At 37.1% G+C, this 21,643-nt stretch overlaps 1 protein-coding gene across 1 annotated transcript in view; it reads right to left on the bottom strand.

The window, feature by feature from the left end:
* Positions 1-11,147, bottom strand: part of LOC140230869 (arrestin domain-containing protein 2-like) — a 33,318-nt gene extending 22,171 nt beyond the window's left edge. Inside the window, exon 1 of the mRNA XM_072311013.1 lies at positions 10,998-11,147. Within this exon, the coding sequence (XP_072167114.1) occupies positions 10,998-11,147 (150 nt within the window). The remainder of the gene's footprint in view (positions 1-10,997) is intronic.
* Positions 11,148-21,643: the final 10,496 nt, after the last annotated feature.

The following is a 21,643-nucleotide window of genomic DNA, read 5'->3' as shown; positions in this document are numbered from 1 at the left end:
TGCTATGATTATAATCATATTAACCATATTATTGTCATTATCATGCAGCAAAATTAGAAGAACACATTAGTGAGAGTTTGAGGGAAATCAGAAAAATGGTTCAAAAGCCATTCAAAAGAATAATAAATATGAAATTTTAAAGGTTTGGTTTCTAGCATAATGAAAGAGCAACACCGTTTTCATGAAGCAGGGGAATGATTCACCCTTAACATTTATGATAAACAAGTCAAAGGAACATGAACTTTTTATTAAAAACAAATATATTTTGCGGAATTCTCTGTGGAATTTTGTGTATTTGGGGAAACTTTCCCTTTGAAACAGTAGTGTAACATGCATTTTCCATTTACCAAAGCCCCAGTTATCTTGGGATCTCCTGTTATAATGGTTTAAGTATATGACTTTACAATACACAATACGTTTGTATGCAGAGTCAGTGACATATGATTGTATCCAGGCCACAGACCTGGGAGAGGATTCATGGCATAGGGCCTACATGTACTTGATTTGCTTTTGACTCACTGGTTGTGATAATATCACAAAGAATAAACAACGTCATGGTAACAAACAATGGGACATGGACGTCCTTTGTAGTGCAAACCACAGTAGGGAATCATCAACGACAACAACCAAACACACAAACACACACACACAAATTGAATGCTTTGGCTTGGGGAATAAGTCGTTTCGATTGAAGACCTCTGTTCGCTAATTAACAGTGACAGATTGATTAGAGAATGTGACTGGACAAGGAGGGAAGAATAACGGGATAGGAGGAGGTGGGGCAGGTACAGATCAGAAAACTTTAAAACAAGGAATGTTCGCGTGCATTTTAATTTTGCGAATTTCGCAACAGCCAAGATTTGCGAAATTAAAATGCACATGAAAGTTCTTGTCTACACTATACGCATTGAATGTTAGAGGCAACTCGCAAAAATTTCATGCCGCGAAAAAGGCCGTCAGCTCCAATTCGTGAAAATTTCATGCCACGAAAATATTATGTTTTACAGTACTCTCACCCACACTAACTATTCATTTTCCTGTCCAACAGATAAAGAACTAGAACATCCTATCAATTGACAATTCTGTCTTTACTATCTCCTGATGATAAATCAATGTACTTTCAAGGGGACATGAAAATATATCAATACAGTGTATGTGCCCTTACTACAACATTAAATTTCCCTTTAAAGTCATAAAGTGTGATATCTTACGAAATATAGCAATTCATATAAAATTTCTGATGTCCCTAGTGGCAAGTCAGTATCATATGAATATCATATCACACACTCAAAGATCATCTAGACTGCAAACTGAACTTGAACCGTGCACCATAGAAGTCTCTGTATTATACTGTATACGCCATATATTTTGCGAGTCTAAATTTTTGCGAATTGGGACTTCCCATCAATTTCGCGAGTGGTTAAATTCGCGATCGTGGAGTCCTGCACTGAACGGAGAAAATGTATAAGGGTTAGCGTACGTTACATTCCTATCGGCATTCGAGCCAATATTTTCGTGTGTTTTTAATTTCGCGAATAGCAGCTGACTCGCGAAATATGCGAAAATAAAAACCTTGCGAAATATTCTGCATAACACAGTAGCCATTTTCTAGTCAGCTAAATTTCGATCAGACTCAAATTGCTAAAATACACACATGTACACATGTATAGGCCTATTGCTGAGGGATTTGAAATGCTCAAAAGAGTTGGTTAAGTTAGCTTTCTTTACACAATGTGAAACTATATTGGCATATTTAAAGTGAATATGAAGAGAGTATAGATCTTCTTTTTTCCCCTTCAAAAGTACTTATAAAATGGACAAGATGCTATAGGAAAGTGAGGGATACTTATAAATGTTTATAAGTGTGCTAGATTGAAATCACACAGTACATAGTAGGTGAATGTCTACACAATGTGAAACTATACTGACATATACTTAAAGTGAATATGAGGAGAGTATCTTCTTTTTTTTCCCCTTCAAAAGTACTTATGGACAAAATACTATGAGAAAGTGAGGGATACTTATAAATGTATATGAGTATGCTGGATTGAAATCATACAGTAGGTGACAAACAGTATTCTCGGTTTCTGAATCAATATGTATGCTTATATTTCAACATAAGGCCCGTTCACACACAAGGGAAAAAGTGCGATTTAAAAATCGATTTTCTTATCGCAATCAAAATTTCGAAATTTTTTCCAGTGTGGACAGAAAAATCTCACTAATTACCGCGATCCTTATCGCGATCCAACTCGCACTATTAGTGCGACTTTTCAGAATAATCGCGATTATTTTGCCAAGCATCGTGTGTGTGAGCGCGATCGAGATTCGGAAATCGGTATTTTTAATCCAATCGTTCGTAGCGCATGCGAAACTCTATTGGGACTGCGGGGTCAGTCTTCGGTCATGCAAGATTCGCGCATGCGCAGTCTGGCCACTGATCGTTCTTTCCTTGCTGCGAAGTGCGATTTTTCCCTGTGTATGAACGGTCGAAAAAAAAATCGAAATTTGGATCGCGATTGAAATTTCGATTTTCGTTGTTTGTGAACGGGCCTAATGTGAACACTATCTTCATGTAGAGTATATATAATTTTTTCACAACAAACTCTTTTCAATTGAGACATAACCTTGTGAACTTTTGGTGACCTTTGACAGGAAGGAAGCATGACCACACATGCAGCTCTAGAGACTACAGGTGCCAACTGAACTTAAAGTACTTCATGTGACTGAAAATAATGTAACGTACATCCAGCCACCGAGGGTAAACTGTTCAGCTTTTGGTCATGCTATTAATGTGAATGTTCTTTTTTTCATTCTCATGTAATTACTGGTTTTAACTTACATGGTATGACTATTTAATAAGCCTATACTGATTCAAGATCATAACTTTTTATAAATGGGCCTATTTACATACAGTTTATATGGTCTTTCAATGACACGTTAGATAAATGACAGGAATGAAATACAGTATGATAAAAGGAGACAAAGGGACATCAAAAAACTATTGTTTGTGTTTGCAATAGGAGAGAAAGACACTCAAGTTGATTATCTACTGAAAGGCATATACACAATGTATATGCCTGTTTCTGTACAAGTTTCACTTCCTATAAAAGCTAGAGATTCTAAAAACCAAAACTGAATTCAAATGATGTCTGCTGACTTTGGTTTGACGGGGATGGTACCAGGTACGTAACTCATATTCATGAATCCTATCTGTTAAAAAGAAAAACACATCACCTTGGTTTGGGAAATGAGTCATACACATATCAATCCTGTCATTGAGGTTCTGCTGCATTACACTGTGCCACTGAAATCATTAAAAACTTTACTTTTTATTCTTTTTTTGTGGTGACTGAGTTCAACAAAAGGTCCTGAGGCATCCCTAGGAACTTTAGTGACTAATTTATCACAATATAGGCACTAATAAAAAAAACTCAATTTTTTAAAAGAACACACATCAAATCAATGTAAGAAAACATTCAATGAATACCCTTACTTTTGGCAATTATTCATAACATGCTTTATGTCGAATAACCCTGAAAAGAAAAAAAAACAAAAAAAAAAGAAATGATGATGGACTACAGTAGTCCATCATCATTTCTTTTTTTTAGTAACTAAACTGACCCAGAAATGTACAGACTAGACCAGGAGAACACAAAGTGTATGTCTACAGAGATCATGTAGAACAACTGGGGCATATAAACGTTTTGATGTCCTTCCAGCAAAGTGGGTCAAATTGATTGAAGAATTGATTTCCATGGCAAATTCAATCAACACTAAACCATTTCATGCCAGACTGATTCAGCCTGAAAAGGGGTTGAAATTTAGGGTGTCATCTGTGAATGCTTCATACTCACTACATGTATGTGTGTGTGTGAGAGAGAGAGAGAGAGTGTGTGTGTGTGTGTGTGTGTGTATACATGTATACAGTACAATGTATTAAACTATGGATCCAGCTTTAAAGGGGACATTGTGTTTAGATCCATAAGCAATATCGGCAGTAATGCATGCGATCAGGGACCTCCCTGGGAATACATAGGGTGTAACCAGGGTGCAACCACTTCGACAGAAAATAAATAGAATGTCGATTGCAAGTTGTACCAGAGCGATTTTTCTGTAGCCAGTTGATGAAGGCTTGAAGTGGGAGCACGGGTACTAAGGTTGTTATTTTTTTTTTTCGCTTGTCAGCTGCAGAAACCCGGAAGTGGAATCATAAAGTTGCCCTGAAGACCTTTTTTCTTTCTTTTCTTTTTTTGCTTGTTGGCTTATAAAACCCCAAAAGTACCAGAAATATAACTGCCCCCCATGCATTTCACATTTTATGTGGTAACACACAAAGGGATTTACACATGTTTCATATAGTGTTAAAGGGTAAATGACCTAATCTACAAAGACAGATGACAAGGTGAAATACTGAGAAAAATGACAGAAATACAGATACAATTTAAAGAAAAGATCAATGAAAATGTGGACAAACATGATATCAATGGTTAATTAACAGAATATACACATCAACTCACTGCCACTAAAAATGAGTAAGCCCTCCAACATAGAATCTCATATGAATCATTGCTGAGATCTCTCGGTACTACTTGTATGGCTGTGTCATCACCTATGTGCCCGACTTTCAACATGTAATATCAATAAGTTTGGTATTTCCTTTATAAAATATCACATTCTATGAGACCTTGCACAAGATGGATAAAATGGACATCATGTTCTAGACATCCTTCACGACAGAGATAGTTTAATAGGTCTATGGCCTTTGTAAAATTTAAGTTTTATTTGGGTTTTTCTTTTCTTTTTTCATAGATAAAATGAAGGAGGAGCAATCCAAGATATAACAATGGCATAGTCTCATGAACAAGACAGTTGTCCATGAATTGCCGTAACGGATGATTTACTGTGTAAGCTGTTATTTTTGTTATGGTTGAATCTTCGCGCATTTCACAAATCACTGTTGGACTGCATATTTAGCAACATGCGAAATATCTCAAACTGACAGGCATTAGTTCACATATAACAGCCTCGGTGTCAAAATCGCAAAAACAACATCTCGACAAAATTTCTGTGACCTCCTCACATGTGAAAATATCTGTACACAAAATTAACCAATATGAAACAATATTTAAAAGCCAGTTTGCATGGGCCATAATCAGTGACATCTTTTTTAATCTTTTTAAAACTGATTTATCACTTCTGTTTCACTAATATCAATAGTGTTTCTGGCACCCTTCTGGGTAGAGAGATACAAATATATTTCTCCATCATGTAATCATTCCATATATTCATGCTAATATATGTACATGTGCAAGAGCGCGTAAATATGTAATTAAACTTAATGTTCAATACAGATGAAGTTGCAAACTTGTTCAGTACAGAGCAAATCAAATTACATTAACTGTGTTTCAATAATTACAATTAATCAGCATGATGATGGTTTATCTTGAGCATCCTACTTTAATTGAAATAGAATGAACCTTACAGCTGTATAATCTCTTTTTTCTACCCTAATGATTCATTATTACTCTATAGCGCTGTGTGATCCGAATCATTGAATCTCTATTTTCAGTGTACATAGAAGTAAATGCAATTTGATTATTCTGTAAGCATTCACTGGTTTAGGCCAGCATGATGGTAGTATTAAAAAAAAAAAAGGCTATGAAAATAAATACCTCTGCTCTACCATTCAACACTATATACAGATTACATTTTTTTTTTCAACAGGGCCTATAGATGCTCTTGTAGGCATTACCTCAGTTCAACAGGAATAGAAATTCATGAGATTTTCCTTTATTATTGAAAAATAATCAGCAATATCACGGTAAAAAAAAAAAATTACTTCATATCAATTATGTCAACCAAAGAGAGATTGCATTAATTAGTATGTATGTAAGGTCACCACCTCCATCCCTCCTGACATATTACTATACACTTGTTAATACACCTGGGCCCCGTTTTATCAAAAGATAAAATCGATTTTAAATTTCCTTACCACACAGGCTGCCATAGACTTACAGTTGAAATCAACTATATAATCAATTTCAATCTCTTCATAAAACAGGGCTCAGTTTCATCTGTATGGTATACATGAATGTATAAAACAGACACTCCAGTGTGATGAAGAATATGTACAAAGTAGACTCTGTGCACATATTAGATCAGGAGTACGGTCTTCCAATGTACACTGATCTCCTACACGAGCAACTCTCGTCTTTTTGTTGACGGATATGTCGCCATAGCAACAGCAGATGCCTGCACCAGTTTGTCTGCAGTCAAATTTAGATCGGAGACTTCAAATTACCGCCAGGTTTCCCTGCCCTTTCAATCATTTACCCACGTCTGAGAACTTGACCGCAGATCTAACTGGCCCAAAAAAGAAAAATGTGTATCGCTTAGCTGATTTCAGATGACCTTTGCCATAAATTTGAAAAGAAAATTCTGCATGTCAAAACAGAAGCAAAAATAATATATATAGTATGCACTCAAGAATAATAATTCTGGATTCTCACAAAAATTATAATTCTGGATTGTACTTGATAACACTTCAATAGCACAATATGCAATATAGGCCCTGGAATGCCTTTTTCGGTAACCAAATTATAATGCAAACACTAAAACTGCTCTGGAATATAATGCCTACAGATATCCACCTTTCATGTCACTTCATTTTATTTGATATATTCAAAGCTCCCCCCCCCCCTATATAAAATGAAATGAATGAAATACCAAGCACAGGAAAAAATTACTCTTGAAGACCACAACAGATAAAAGGTCTGCACCAAAGGATCCAGGAAGTTTGCGGCATAATGACAGAGGGAAGGCATATAATGGAGGGAAGGCATATAACGGAGGGAATAGCGGAGGGGTATATAGCGAAAAGTTATGAATCACACCTGTAGCTCTCCCTTGATTCCCAGTTAAGTCTCATCCTTATAGGCACCCAGACAATTCAGCCGCCTAAAAATAACCACATTGTACCTCACTTGGGGCATGGGATGTTAAAGGGATATATGCAGCACAAGTGATCTTGTAGCCCTGAGGAAAACTACAAAATAATGCATATGAATGAGGATTTCCAAATTGTTCTGCAAGCAAAGTCAGGGTTCTTTGTGACAATAAGTGCCATTTTGAACTCCCAACTTAGTGCCATGTGGGGAGATTTGCTGAAAGTCCGTTCAACTCGCCATAACTTTCTCCACACTTGTATGATTAATTTCAGATTAGATCAGGTTCTAATCTGAATAAAACAATCATAAAATTTGGTCTAAGTCCAAGTTAGATCATTTTAATTTGTACTTCGTCCTTTTGCCTAGTCTTCTGCGTATTCTCAAGATTTCCGTTGTTAAACTAAAGACTTTACTCCTAATATACATTATATCATATGAATTCAAAGACTGCAGAAATATCAGTTACATGCACCTGTGAAGTTTGAGGGAAATTAGCCTATTAGATCAAAAGTTATCAATTTTCAAGTTTTTGTTAGGTGCATGTGGCATCATAGCTGGATGGGGAGGACATACAACAGTTTGTAACTTTACAGTGGTGGAATGATGTAAAGAAAATATTTTTTTTAAAAAGAGAGAACTGCATATATTTCTATTTTTCTAGCCTAATGAAAGAATACATGGCCTAACTTCTTTCAAAGGCCATGGGCAAAAATATTAGTCATAGTATAATTAATCAATGATCGAAAAAATGAATTTTTTTCCATAATAAATCAAGTTTCATGCAATTCTCTTTATAGAATGTTTATTATCATTACACTACTATTACATAATGTATAGTTAGAGCCTTCCTAACCAGCAACCACGGCACATGGTTTTAACAAAAACTTTTAAAATCCATTACCTTTTTAGCAGCTTGTCCAACTTTCTTCAAGCCTCACTAAAGTGTTCTAATTTTGCTGCATTCACTGAATTCAGATATAATTGGGTTTTCAAATTCCCTTATAATATTCTAAGTTCACTCTTTCTACAAATACATGTATATAAGAACTTCCTTTTAAAGAGAATGGTCAATTCTAATCAAAAATAGATTTCTACTACAATTTCCTACTTGTATCTCGAGGCTCCAAAGATGACCTCAAATATCCACAACTCTTATTATCAGACATGTTCGCAAGTCATTAGCCAGTGGCTAATGGCAATTAACTGTCATTAACTCTGGAAAAAAGGGAAAGAAATGAGTCATTCGGCTGTGACTACTGTGAATAACTGACTTTGCAGAATCACATTTCTTTGAGACACAGGCATAACAAGAGGCATGCTGTACAGTTAAAAAGTTATTTGCAGACAAAATCAAATAAGGGGTTTTTTTTTTTTTTTTTCAAAAATGCTGCTTGACCATAACATTTTTCTTATAACTGATGTATCAAGTTACTAGAATTCTGTGGCTGTCAAATTTGCATATGATTCAAACTAACAAATACTGTTAGAATTAAAGTGCTGTTTGTTTTATCATATTCTGGGGGAGGAAAAGGATATGTTCACATGCAACATGACAAACATCAGAGACTTGATGTGTGATGTTGGCATGAATATGTAATATTTCATGTTAAAGGGACTGTACAGTACTGGTTGAGGTGGGGATTCATGTTTTGAACATTCCTAAGTGAGATAATGAAAAGCCTCTTATGAAATATGAAAGAGCATGTAATTTTAGGAAGGATTCAACATTTATTTGATGAAAATTGGATTTCAAATGACCGAGATATCCAAAACTAGAAATGTCGCTATGGCGACTGATGCCTCCGCCATAATGCATGATTCTCCCAATAGGCGTATAGTACAATGTCTTCACAATGTGTAATCCATGACAGTTTCACATAACTGGCAAAATATTGAAATGACAGGTCTGTCAGAGATGTCTTGATCTGGGTTTGCTATAATTTTTTTAAGAGTGCAGGTACACATATTTGGGGAATTGAGAATTTTTACTTGAATTCTGACTTGAATTCTGATGGACCTTTTTATTAGTTTATGCATTGAGTAATTTCCAAGGTATGAAGAAAGAGTGTAATGATGGTACAAAATATATATATATATATATATATATATATATATATATATATTTTTTTTTTTTTGGGGGGGGGGGATTGAAACCTGGCCTTTGACCCTAAACCTCTGACCTTTGACCTTCTGGCTGGAAATTTCCCGGAGAATCTCCATTAGGTAATGCATGTATTAAGTTTTGAAACTAATAATGCAAGCATTGCATATACTAGTATATGAGGGACATAATAAAATTTTGAGGAGTTGACCTTGACCTTTGACCCCTGACTACTGACCCATGACCCCTAAATTCCCTAGATAATCCCTGCCAGTCAGTACATGCATATTTACCAAGTTCCACGAAGATACATTGAACCATTTGCGAGAAAAGTGATATTGCAACATTTTCACCTCACCTTTGACCTTTTGACCTTTGACCTTATGACATGAAACTCTCTCTGGAGAATCTTTACGCAGTAGTACATGTCCACACCAAGTTTCAAGGACATACCTTTGGGGCATTCCATAGATATGGGGGAAATTGCAACATTTGTAGCATTTGACCTTGACCTTTTGACCTTTGACCTCTTGCCAATGTCACTAAAATCTACTCAACTAATTGTCTCATCATACATCATCCTTGGACCAAGTTTGGTGAAAGCTGCTTCATCCAGTTTTGAGTTATCACGTAAACAGATAAATTTTAGGATTTGACCTTGATCTTTGACCTTTGACCTCTGTCCGATTTCACTGAAAAACTAATCAAGTAATTGTTTTATCATACATCATCCTCCAACAAAGTTTGGTGAAATTTGCTTGATGCAGTCTTGAGTTATCGCGTAAACGGATACAATTTCATGATTTGACCTTGACCTTTGACCTTTGACCTTTAGCTGATTTCACCCAAAATCTAATCAAATAATTGCCCCATCATACTTCATACTTGGACCAAGTTTGGTAAAATTCCGGTAAATATTACTCAAGTTATCGCGTAAACGAAAGCGGACGGACGTACGGACGTACGGACGTACAGACATACGGATGTACGTACAGACGTACGTACGGACGGACGGACAACCCGAAAACATAATGCCTCCGGCACCACTTCGTGGCGGAGGCATAAAAATGCTAATAATAAAAGGCGACATGCCACAACTTTATTACGATCTCTTTGTTTCACATTGTTTTTGGATATCTCAGCCATTTCAAAACCGATTTTCATCGAATAAACTTTTGATACCCTTTAGAACTGCATGCTCTTTGACATCTCATAGAGTGGTTTCTGAATATCTCGCAAAACGTTAAAAGCTAAATCCTCACCTTGACCAGAACTGTACACACCCTTTAACTGGTAAGAGCGGTCCTCTGTTCTGTGTAAGTATCGCTGCTATGCTTATTATGGCCTTTCATTACCATGACCTATGAAAACCTATTTTGAAATACACCTCTCCTCTTATCACTCTGTTTTAAATTAAAACAGAAAACATACTATTCTGTTGATTGCATTCTACCAAGGAACAAAAAATACATAATTCATGAACATTGTCTAATTCCTAATCAATGGGAATAAGTCTAGTCTCAGTAAATGTAAGGCCAAACTACACATCAGTATGAATTGCAGAGCTTTAAGGATATGAAAATGCACAATCACATACACCCAAAAAGGGAATGAAAAAAAAATCTACTCATAAGAAAACAACATGATTTCATGACAAGTTTGAAAAAAGTGTGTGCTAAGCAGAGAATATATGTGACCCTGCATCATAAAACCAACAAGTCGCCAGACATGAATTTTTAGGTAAGGGCAGATTCTGAAACATATATTATGCCCTCACGTACAAAGGACAATGTATCCTCAATAGACACAACAACAACAACAACAACAACAATGTGCTCATTTGAATTTATGTTTACACTTTATACAACTATAATTCTATTCTGCTGTTAAGATATGATTTACCGCGACAGAATTCTCCATTTTGGGTTTGTTCTTTATAAACGTACCTTGGCATGTCCCCTCAGAGTCAGTTCCACAGATTTGACTCTGGTTGGTTCCGACACGGCGATGAAGACTTCCCCTGTAACATGTTCTTTGGCCGTGTAAACATTCTTCCCATTGGTGAAAAGGATGTGAAATCCCTGGATTACCCCCATCGTGGCAGAGAAATCTATCCTCGTTGTAACACACAAATCACAAACCTGCAATTCAGGGAGAAAAATTCTCACAGGAAGTCTCTCTGTCTCTCCTCAGTGGATACCGCGACCGTATTTCTGAAAGTTTTTGTCCACAGAACAGCAGGTGGCAGTATTCACATACAAAACAATAGAAAAGAAAAATCATTGAAAATTAGTCTCATGTACTCCCACAGTCTGCCTGAAGTAATATTTTATAACGCTGTCCTTTGATGCAGAATGTGGCAGGCTAACATTTACCCCTAGACTGTTATCTCTGTATTCCTCGTGACGTTATGATCTTGAAGGATCAACAGAAACATCCCCGTTCACACGATTACCACGATGTTTGTTGCTCTAATACCGCACTGCTGTCTGTAACTGCAGACCATACCAAAGCACTTGGTTGATTTTCCACTCACTGATGCGACACTCCGTCTGACAAAGGTGTCTTTGTGTTTTATCTCCCACGCCTGCCTTTCAGTGGCACCACCTGGCATTCACAGCACATTGCTTCGCTTGTAAAGGGAACTCCCCATCGCTGACAATGGGGCAGACAACATAGTCCTTTGCGAGAGAAAAGATATAAGACAACTTCACTTTTTTAAGTGAAGAGCTCTCCCCGATGTCACAGATCTGAATCCTGATAAGCAAATCCTCTGCATTTCCACTGAAGTAACCAAGTCTGAGGTTCACATGACATCCCACATTCTTCTGTCTACAGAATAGTGATCACCACCAGTATCTCACTTGATAAAATCTCCAGATGCAAATCTCGCAAAGGAATTTGTTGTAAGCAACACTTGGGGGTGACGTGTGAAAGGGTAAACTGATACAACCAAAAAGTAGCCCTCAAAAATAAAACTTTTGTCAGGATCCTAAAATTGATGTGGCGTAAATCCAGACACACGGCCGCGAGAATACGTGGGCATTTCCTGCGTGATCTCACTGTGTCAACATTCCTCCGCACCAGCTCATCTTACGGAGGGGAAGAGGAGGGGGCAGCATTCAAGCTTAGATCAGGGGCTAAGTAGGTCGGAAACACAATAGGACACAGATCTGGAAGTGTTAACGCGAGTATGAGACACGAATTAGCAGTCGTCAGAAATCCTCTCCCTTCCATGAGCTTTCCTACGTGGGGGTAGCTATGACGTGTGCCCCATTTCAGTCCACTTACGTCTGCCACGGGTACCACATTCTCGTGATCCTCTGCAACACTCATCAAACAAACCAAACCAATTGGTCGTCGCAGACTCTGGTTTTGAGGATTCTGCAAAGTACCAAAATTATGAGCAAATTAGAACATGACAGATTTCATTGAGAAATCTACAAGTTTCTCTCTGTACAGATACATTGCTATCATTAGTGTGGAAGTACTATTGTAAACATTTGTAATAAGGATTCCCTATGAATTCAAAATGATGACCATTCAATTAATCTTTTTCTGTGATAAAAGAAATTCTTGCAATGATTACATTTTTCCTTTCATAGTTCCATTTGTTTTCTTTTACGCATGCAATTACTTTTTCTTACACTCTTGGAATAACAAGATATGATGAATCAATCAGGCACATATTTTGGTTGTATGTTACCAAAAAAACAAAAAAAAAAAACACCTCATAAGCTACAATTGTACATATCATGGTAACTGTAGTAGCAAGTTTTGAGAAACCAGTATAACGTTTCACTTCTACTTCTACAACTACTGCTACCCTTCACAATGGATGCCTATTCCATTTAACATGCAGCAGTGATGACTGAATATATTCTACATACAATTTCACAATACTACTGTAAAAGTGGAAATTTTTGCGGTGTTGAAATTTTTGCGCATTTCGTGCAACCAGAAACTAGGGCAAAAATAAAAGCACACAAATATTTTTACATGCCATATGTTCTGGTATAGTTCTAGTATAGTCCATACGTTCCATATGTTCTATTTTGATGTCTTGTTTCCGCAGAAATAAAAACATGCGAAACTCATCTTACCCGGCTGAGCACAAAAAATTAGTCGGGCGAAAATATCCACTTTTACAATATTTGCAGTAGCAAAAATTATATTTATATATTTATATTGTTGTAAACATGTGACATCATGAGCTGTAGTAGTCTTCTCATTCAGCAGTGACTGAGGAGAAACTTTAAAAAATTCATAACTTTCGAATGGATTGTCCAATTTTCCTCAAACTCTCACTGGTGTGTTCTACCAATATTACTGCATTCACTCAATCCACATGTCTATGAAGGTGGACTTGTCCTGTAACAATACTGCAGTGTCAGAGGTACTCTTAAAGCTGATTAAAAAGAGAGCCCCACAGATAAGGACACCAGACAAGGGAGGAAGCATCTGTTCTGATAAAATTTGCAGTGCCAACAGCTACTTTCTGACATTTCAGTCATTTTCACTCTTTCTGGCAAAGAAATGTTTCCATCACAAACTACATTGTACTACTATGTGTAGACAAGGCTGACTTACACATAGGGTATAGAAATGATTGAATAGTTTCTCCTCTATTACAAGCATGGATTATGCAGATAATATGGGTATGGCAGTCATTTCCTTCAGATTGCGCCAAAAAAAAAAAAAAAAAAAGATTTGCATGATACAGAAGTACAGCATAACCATTTGGTACACTGTACACAGTTCAACAAACACCCAGAGGTAAAAATCTACTTTTCCAGCACATTCTGTGTAAATACATGTATGCAAATTAATGATTCACCATGTAAGTCTGTGCAATCGCCATTGACTACAGGATGAATGTCAAAGTATGACTGTGAGGCAGATGCATTAAAATTAAACACAGTAGAACAAAAGCCAACATCCAACAAGTTCTTTGGGAGTACTGCAATGTCATGCCCTCTAGAATGCACGCGAGTTTTATATCAAGTTCATTGATGACTGATAGAACAGGTGGATGGTTTATATACCCCAATGTGATGACTAAATGCCCATAAGGCATGTTGGTTATCAAAGATGTGGGATGTTTCAAAACCAAGCCTACCATCTCTCCATCTCTCTCTTGTTCCACTTCCCATGCCAATGTACTTTATTTCTCTCTTTGCTGAGTAGCTTCATCAAACTCACTCTTAGGTTGCTTCTACTGTCCTTTTATTTCAGCATCGCGTAGGCCTACTACTGTAGGTCAATTTGACTCACTCTTTGCAATAAACCTGTACAGTATTTGAGTCAGCTGAGATCAAATAGTTCATTATCTAGTAATATCTCAGTGATTTATGTTTTTACCTCAGCCAAGGGGTTTTGTTTTCATCGGCGCTGGTTTGTTTTTTGTTTGTCTGTGTACAAAATGACTCAAAAACTTGTGAATGAATTTGGATGAAACTTGCATCAAACATTGATAATGGCACAAGGAACAGATGTGACCGGCGACAACGGTTTCAGGCAAAAGTCGCGAATTTTGAAAATTCATTTTTTCACTGAATCACATTGCCCATTTCGTAAGCTTTGCATTGATATAAAACACTTGTATTCTTCGGCACCATAAGTGGGCATAGAAAGAGAAATAAAATACACTTTTTAAGTTGTTAGCCTGACAAAATTGCGAGAAAACAGGCTTTGAAGATTCACCTCTTTCTCAAAGACAATGTCCGAGCGGCGATGCGAGGGGAGAATCACCCATCCGTACGATGGTGCCAATTGATGTTAAGCTCCGCCTCTAGCAACCACATCGCCTTCTGATTGGCTCACTGAGAGAGTCAAATTTCCCGGGCACCTTCCTCGGAGCTCAGCGTATGGAGCCGAAAAACAATGCGTTTCGCTCGGGTTTGTTTACCAGTACGTCTTTCAAGATGGCGAATACGATAATTACGCGTACTGTGTGGTGTACATGTACTTATGTGTATGGTGCATGCATTACGCAATGGCATCCACACGCCATGTCCGTGTGCATGTAACAGGAGCGGTGGCGAATCCACACATTTACAAATCGCGTTTTCATTGTGGTTGATTTGTCTTTATCATTGGCGACCCTTTTGAAGGCAGAAAATTGCTAGTGCTGACAAGGGTCACGCTTCCTGTTTGTTTTGCTTTTACAAGACATGCATATATAATTATGTTGCTTTGCTCGGTGATGCTAATTGAATTAAAACAAACAAACAAACAAACAAACACGACTTGTAAGTTTGGTGCGAACTTGACGTGTAGTATTTGAATATAATTGGTCACATGTGATCGCTCCTTTCCTCTCATCTACCTTCCATTGAGTCAGTCTGCTGTCATAATTTATACTACATGTACAAGTAAACAAATTTGGGAATATTTACACTGTAGTTTTCTTTTCACACGATTATGTTATGCTACATGATTTTTGTTTCACTTCCGTTGTCGAACATTGCGGTAGAATAGTTTGGATAGAAAGCCAAACGAAGAGCACGCACTATACAGAGCGAGCGTATATAAACCACTATACCAAGAACAATGGAGCATGTAATCGTGCACGCGTGGACAAAGCATTCCCCAAACGCTGCAACTGGTGTCTCCGAAAGCCGAATTATGTAAATGTGTGCGACGCACCAGCCAATCGCGTGCGAGACCCTGCGCCGTAGCAACGCTTGGGATATTGGCGCGGCGTTCGAAAGAAGCTCGAAACTGACGAGTGCGATCCAACATAGGGTGCTTAAAATTCCATTTTCGATAGGAAAAACTTAGTCTTATGCAATGAAATTTAGTGCAGATGTAGAAAACATATCAAAGATTCGATTTCTGCAAAAAACCTTAATCGACAAAAATAATGGTCGAAATCTTTGTACCCCGCCTAGGAGGGAATTTGCTCTTGCGACTTTTGCCTGAAACCGTTGTCGCGGGTCACAGATGATTAAATTTTGGGAATTTTTATCAATTTTTGGAGGATTTTTTTATCTTTTTGCAGATAGAGTCAATGAACTTGGGAGTTCGAGCTGAGCATATTTGAGGTTTGTATATGCACTATAAAGCATATGCTCTGCTCGGGCGAGACGCCATGCAGCTGGAAGCTGATGACGTAAACAAGAGGCTTCTAATACTGGGAAACTGGACGATTTTCAGCATGCATGTATGGGTGGAAACTACTGCTTGGCGGAGGTTTGCGCTCTCAGAGTGCTTTTCTAGTTTGTTTGTTTGTTTCTTTCTTTATTTGTTCCATGTTGAGTCAATAATGCAAATAATCATTGTTAGGCAATGAATAATTTCTTTGAAGAGGTGCAGTATCACTACACAACAGAATACAAATACATGTAATTTGACCCAATTAGGTAGTACATACAACATCGACACAAAATTAACTCTTTCAAAATAGTCAATACCAGTAATGCTCTAGGATCTTGTCCATTTTTCCCACACTTGAGTGCTATAGCCTGCATACAAAATAGTTTACATAACAACTAGAGGCACTTGTAGAGTTACACATGTACATGTAGGCCTAACCACCCCCAAGGCACAGGGTAACTAGTGCCACAAAACTGTACACATCCTTTCAAAAAATCAGAATTCAAATCACAATTTGGATCACCATTAAAACCTACTTGACTGTTTCTTTTACCACAACAGACCTATCCTGAAAATGTCACTGAAAAATCCTGTCCATAAGCTTCTGAACAATAATGGCAACACAAAAACTTGTAAAAAACAAACAAACAAACAAACAGTTGCAATGAAAACACCTCGACGGAAGAATTTTATGAATTTGAATAAACAAACAAACGTTGGCAAAAAGCATTACCTCCTTGTTTGAGGTAGATACAATATAATGGACAACACAATGTGCAAACGTGTACACTCCTGACAGAAGGAAGGATACGATAATGCTGACTTCCTGAAGGCACTCGTTTGAAATGCCATGTCACACGGTTTCTTGACATTAAAGTGGTCAGAATTTAGTCACATTTTGCCCAAATTCTTATAAATCTGTCATCTTCATTTCTGTACATTCATGGATCTGCAAATCTAATTTTCCACGGGGTAATGCATTCTCTGTTCATCATGCCACCACCACTGGTGATCTGTCTGGGCACATTTTTAGCTTCATTGTGGGGTACTGTAAACACCAAACATATTGTGAGGTTTTTATTTTTGCAAATTTCACAAGTCGGGTGTTATAGGCAAATTTAAAAACACAGAAAATATTAACACTGATTCTGCCATGAACGTGATGTGCACACATACATGTACATGTCTCCATTCAATGTTGTGTTCCACAATCGCGAATGTAACCACTTGTGAAATTTTTGAGAAGTCCCGATTCGCGAAAAATAAGACTCACTATTAAAGGTCCTGTTTACCTTTGGCAGCAGTGATTTAAAAAAAATTTCAAGTTATCACATTTGATGCATGTGTAGGTCTGTTGTATCACAAAACATCCTACCATATAAAATTTTTGCAATAAATCCTAAAATATACGGAGATATCAGTATTTTTCTCATTAAACCGTAACTGTATAAGACAGTTTAGTCTGGAAACATTTTTATTATAACTACTGTTCACATTTTGTGTATTTAATGGTTCTTAACATTGATTATACTGATTCAAATTTTTACAGTGGTTGTTTCTATCCCTAACTCACATTTTAGAACTATTTTAAAGCACTAATGGTGGGTTTTTGTTTCTTCTGCAAATGGTGAATTATGCCTTTAATATGGCGTATACAACATTGACATCCTGTAAAGAGTTAAGTATAGTCCTTCAAACCCTGTGGGGGGAAGACACAAGATGGGCAGGGTGAGCTGTGATGACACACACCACACTGTGACATCTCCTACTGAGTCAAGATACCACTAGAAAGGTCAAGGCATGTGACAGTTCTCTTCATCTCTATACCATCACAAGGTCTATGGGAGGTTTCACATCTACAGGAGAACTTGTTTGCAAACAAGCTTCACCTATGTTTCATGCTATTAAATCAAACTATTTTTTTTTTTTGGGGGGGGGAGGATCATTCTGAAACCAAATGTAATTGGTGCTTCTCCCAAACATTTCTTTTTTTTTGAAGGACAAGTCCACCTTTTTAAACATGTGGATAGAGCGAATGCAGCATTATTTGTAGAAGACATCAGTGAGAATTGGAGGAATGAGACTTTAGAATGAATTGTCAAATTTCCCCCAAACTTTCACTGATGTGTTCTACATCATTGTTGCATTCACTCAATCCACATGTATATGAAGGTGGACTCGTCCTTTAAGATCATGTCTTGCTAATCTGTGCTAATCAGAGTCACAAGGTATTTTGAAATCAGGTCTTACTCCAATTCTGGATGCCCATTTGCAGTGTGAACAGTTTGATATTTCAAACACTGTCAATCAAAGAGGTACAGTAACTTGACCTTGTATTTATGGACATATAGGTATACTGTAAAAGTGGATATTTAAGCACGACTAATTTTTCGCACTCTGCCGGGTAAGAAGAGTTTCACATGTTTTTAATTCCGCAGGATCAAGACATAACTATTGAAACATATGGCAAGCAAAAATATTCATGTGCTTTTATTTTTGCGCTAACATCTGGCTGTGCAAAATGCACGAAAGTTTCAATACCGCGAAAATTTCCACTTATACAGTCCATACTCACTCTTGTGTGTAAGTGTATCAAGATTTGTATGTTTGATTAACAGGCCATGGAGTTTGTATGGAATGCCACTTGTATTTCAAGCAGTCTAGGAAGAGACTCATTTCAGTGTCTGAATGCTCCATTTCCAGAGACTTCAACTCTCCCACTTTAACAGCGGGAGATCTCCCACTTTTGGGCAATTTTTGGCAAAATTTCCCACTCTCCTGGTAGAGTTTGAGTTTCTCCCACTCTAGCTGTGCATCTCCTGCTTAAGACATGCTTTCTCCCACGTAAGACATATTTTTCTCACATACAATTTCAAGGTTACGGTAGCACCAGAGAGCATGTGACCACGAATCACAAAACCAACAAAAAGTTGCATGCCCTGATCATGATTTTGCGTGAGTACCTGGTACTCAAAATAGGTGAAACGGGTCAACCTAGTCAATCTTGACTTTTTCATATCTTCTGAAAGAGCAATTCTTCTTCTACATTCTTCTAAAGTTTGGATCATAAAACAAGTGGGAAATTGTGCCTATTTCACTTCAAAATGCATTACCAGGCATCTTGCATCTTGAGACTTGAGATGTCAACATAAGTGAAGAACTGATATGAGGTACAATTTGTAAGTATAACTATACTGGATGACTGTTTAACCCCCCCCCCCCCCCCCCCCCAAATATAGGGAGTAGAAACCTCTCTGGTTTGGAAAAAATAGGACTGGAATTATAATTGTAATAAGACAGTAAAGGTAATGCTATACTACTACAAATAGCAGCTAAAGTAATTAATAAGATAATGATGATGATGATGATGATGATAACAAAATAACAACAATAATAATTATATTACCTGGAGAATAACAATAATGATAGCAATACTATCAATGATGATAATAATAGAATGACAAATCTTTTAACAGGACAAAAGCAGCAGTGACATTCACAGTTTGCGTGACTGCCCTTGACACTGTGTCTGGGTTGATGCACTCATCTCTAAATTCCTAAACTTGAAATCATGCTGGGACAATGTGGGGCCAGCTGTGGTCTAGGAGCTCCAGACTGTTCATTTTCATTTTAGAGCAAGTCACACCAAACCCTTTTTATTTTCACAATGCTTTTGACAGGAAAATGCTGGGAACTTCATAACCTTATAGCAAAATCTTGTAATTACATCAAAATCAACACTTGATCCAAGAGTAGTCTTTACCCAATTGTGTTGTTGTTTTTTTATGATTTTTCAAGCTATGTGTCACTATGGCGAGGTTTTGTCTAGAGACCAATTTGACAGCGGCCTCTTCTGCTTCCTGTTTCAGGAAAGCAGACGGTCTTGTTCATTGGCCATAGTCCTGCATTTGATGTAGTCTTGAACTTCCAGACTTCTGTTCAACATCCATTCACAGCACAGATGCAGATTGAACACTCTAAATTTAGCACAGGGGTGTGTAGTGCGAGTTCTCCACATCTCTAGAATAACATGTGCTGATAAAATGAAAATATATTTGGAACAGATGATGAAATTTCAGTAAGTACAAGCTTTTAATGGTATTCCACTATTAAAAATACTTCTTATTTCTCCTGCTCAGCTTGTCATTCAAAGCATTTTTTATCTTTATTTATCCAAGGCTTCTATATTCCTTTCAAATAAAAAAAAATAAAAGCAAATGAATAAAAAAAAAAACAGTTACTTTATTCATGGTGAATAAATTATTAACACTGCAGCCTAAAATGTACTATAGAGACTCTCTATGGTGTTGAAAGAAGAGGGTTGTCACTGCGATTTGGAGGAAGAGCATGTGCTATCATCATCAGGTCATAGTCCCATCAGGAGAAGATGAAACGAGGAAAGGGGAGGTACAACAGGAGGGAAGTCTGTCCTGAATGTTTCATGGCAGAATCATCCACTGCCTTGCCAAGAAAACAGTGGCATGACTTGGAGAAGAAAAGCTGGGATCTTAAAAAGCAAAATCTATATATATTTATATTGGTCTACAGAAAACAAACTGTTGTAAATATTATTGTAACAACATAATTGGCCAAAAATATTGATATCATACACATTATGCTTGGTGTTTATCACAGCTCTGAGGAAGAGTGCTGGCTTTCCTCCTAGAACTAGCCAATTATACTTCCCTTGATTGGAAAATGATATCATGAATTGTATAACAACAGATAATCAAGCAGACATTTCCCCCAGTAAAGTTACTCTAGGGATGGTATAGTTTTGGTTGAGATGGAAGACTCAGAATTTAACTGTTTGCAAGATAATAATAAACCACCCATTAAATATGAAAGAGCATACAAATCTAAGAAGAATTTGAAGTTTATATGAAGAAAATGGCTTTTGAAATGGATGGGATATTCAAAAACGAAGTGGAACAAAGTGGTCCTAATAAAAGGTGGGTCCCACCTTTTATTAGGACTTCTTTGTTTTTGGATATCTCAGCCATTTCAAAATCAATTTTCATCAAATAAACTACAATGAAAATATAATCATAGATATAGCACTCCCTTTGAGGCAAGATTTAACTACATTCCAATGTGTATTCTGGATCACCGGCATGTGTATATAGGTTTTAAACTTGGAAATATGATGCACAGAATTTCAATTTCATGATATTCTCTTCGTTGTGTGAAGGAAAGGGCTGAAAAGTCAGTGCGTCATTCTCAGTGACCTAGTTCTAAGGTGGGAGTTCCATCATCTTTGATACCTTGCTACACAAATTAGTCACTCTGTCAAAATCACTTCATTCAGTGGGCTTTGGGGTCACTGACACCATTTCTTTTGTATGGAGAAGGGTGGTAGAGACAGTTTCCTAAAGAACAAACCACATAAATTGTGTGATTTTGATCAAGTACATGACTTTCAAAAAGATTCATGATCCTTCATACATGATTCATACAATTTGTAGTTACACGACTATTGTGTGTGTGTGTGTGT

This window comes from Diadema setosum, chromosome 7 (genome assembly GCF_964275005.1).
Source record: "Diadema setosum chromosome 7, eeDiaSeto1, whole genome shotgun sequence".
Taxonomy (NCBI): domain Eukaryota; kingdom Metazoa; phylum Echinodermata; class Echinoidea; order Diadematoida; family Diadematidae; genus Diadema; species Diadema setosum.
Note: the sequence above shows the minus strand (reverse complement) of the source record. Positions and strands in the feature narration are given on the sequence as shown.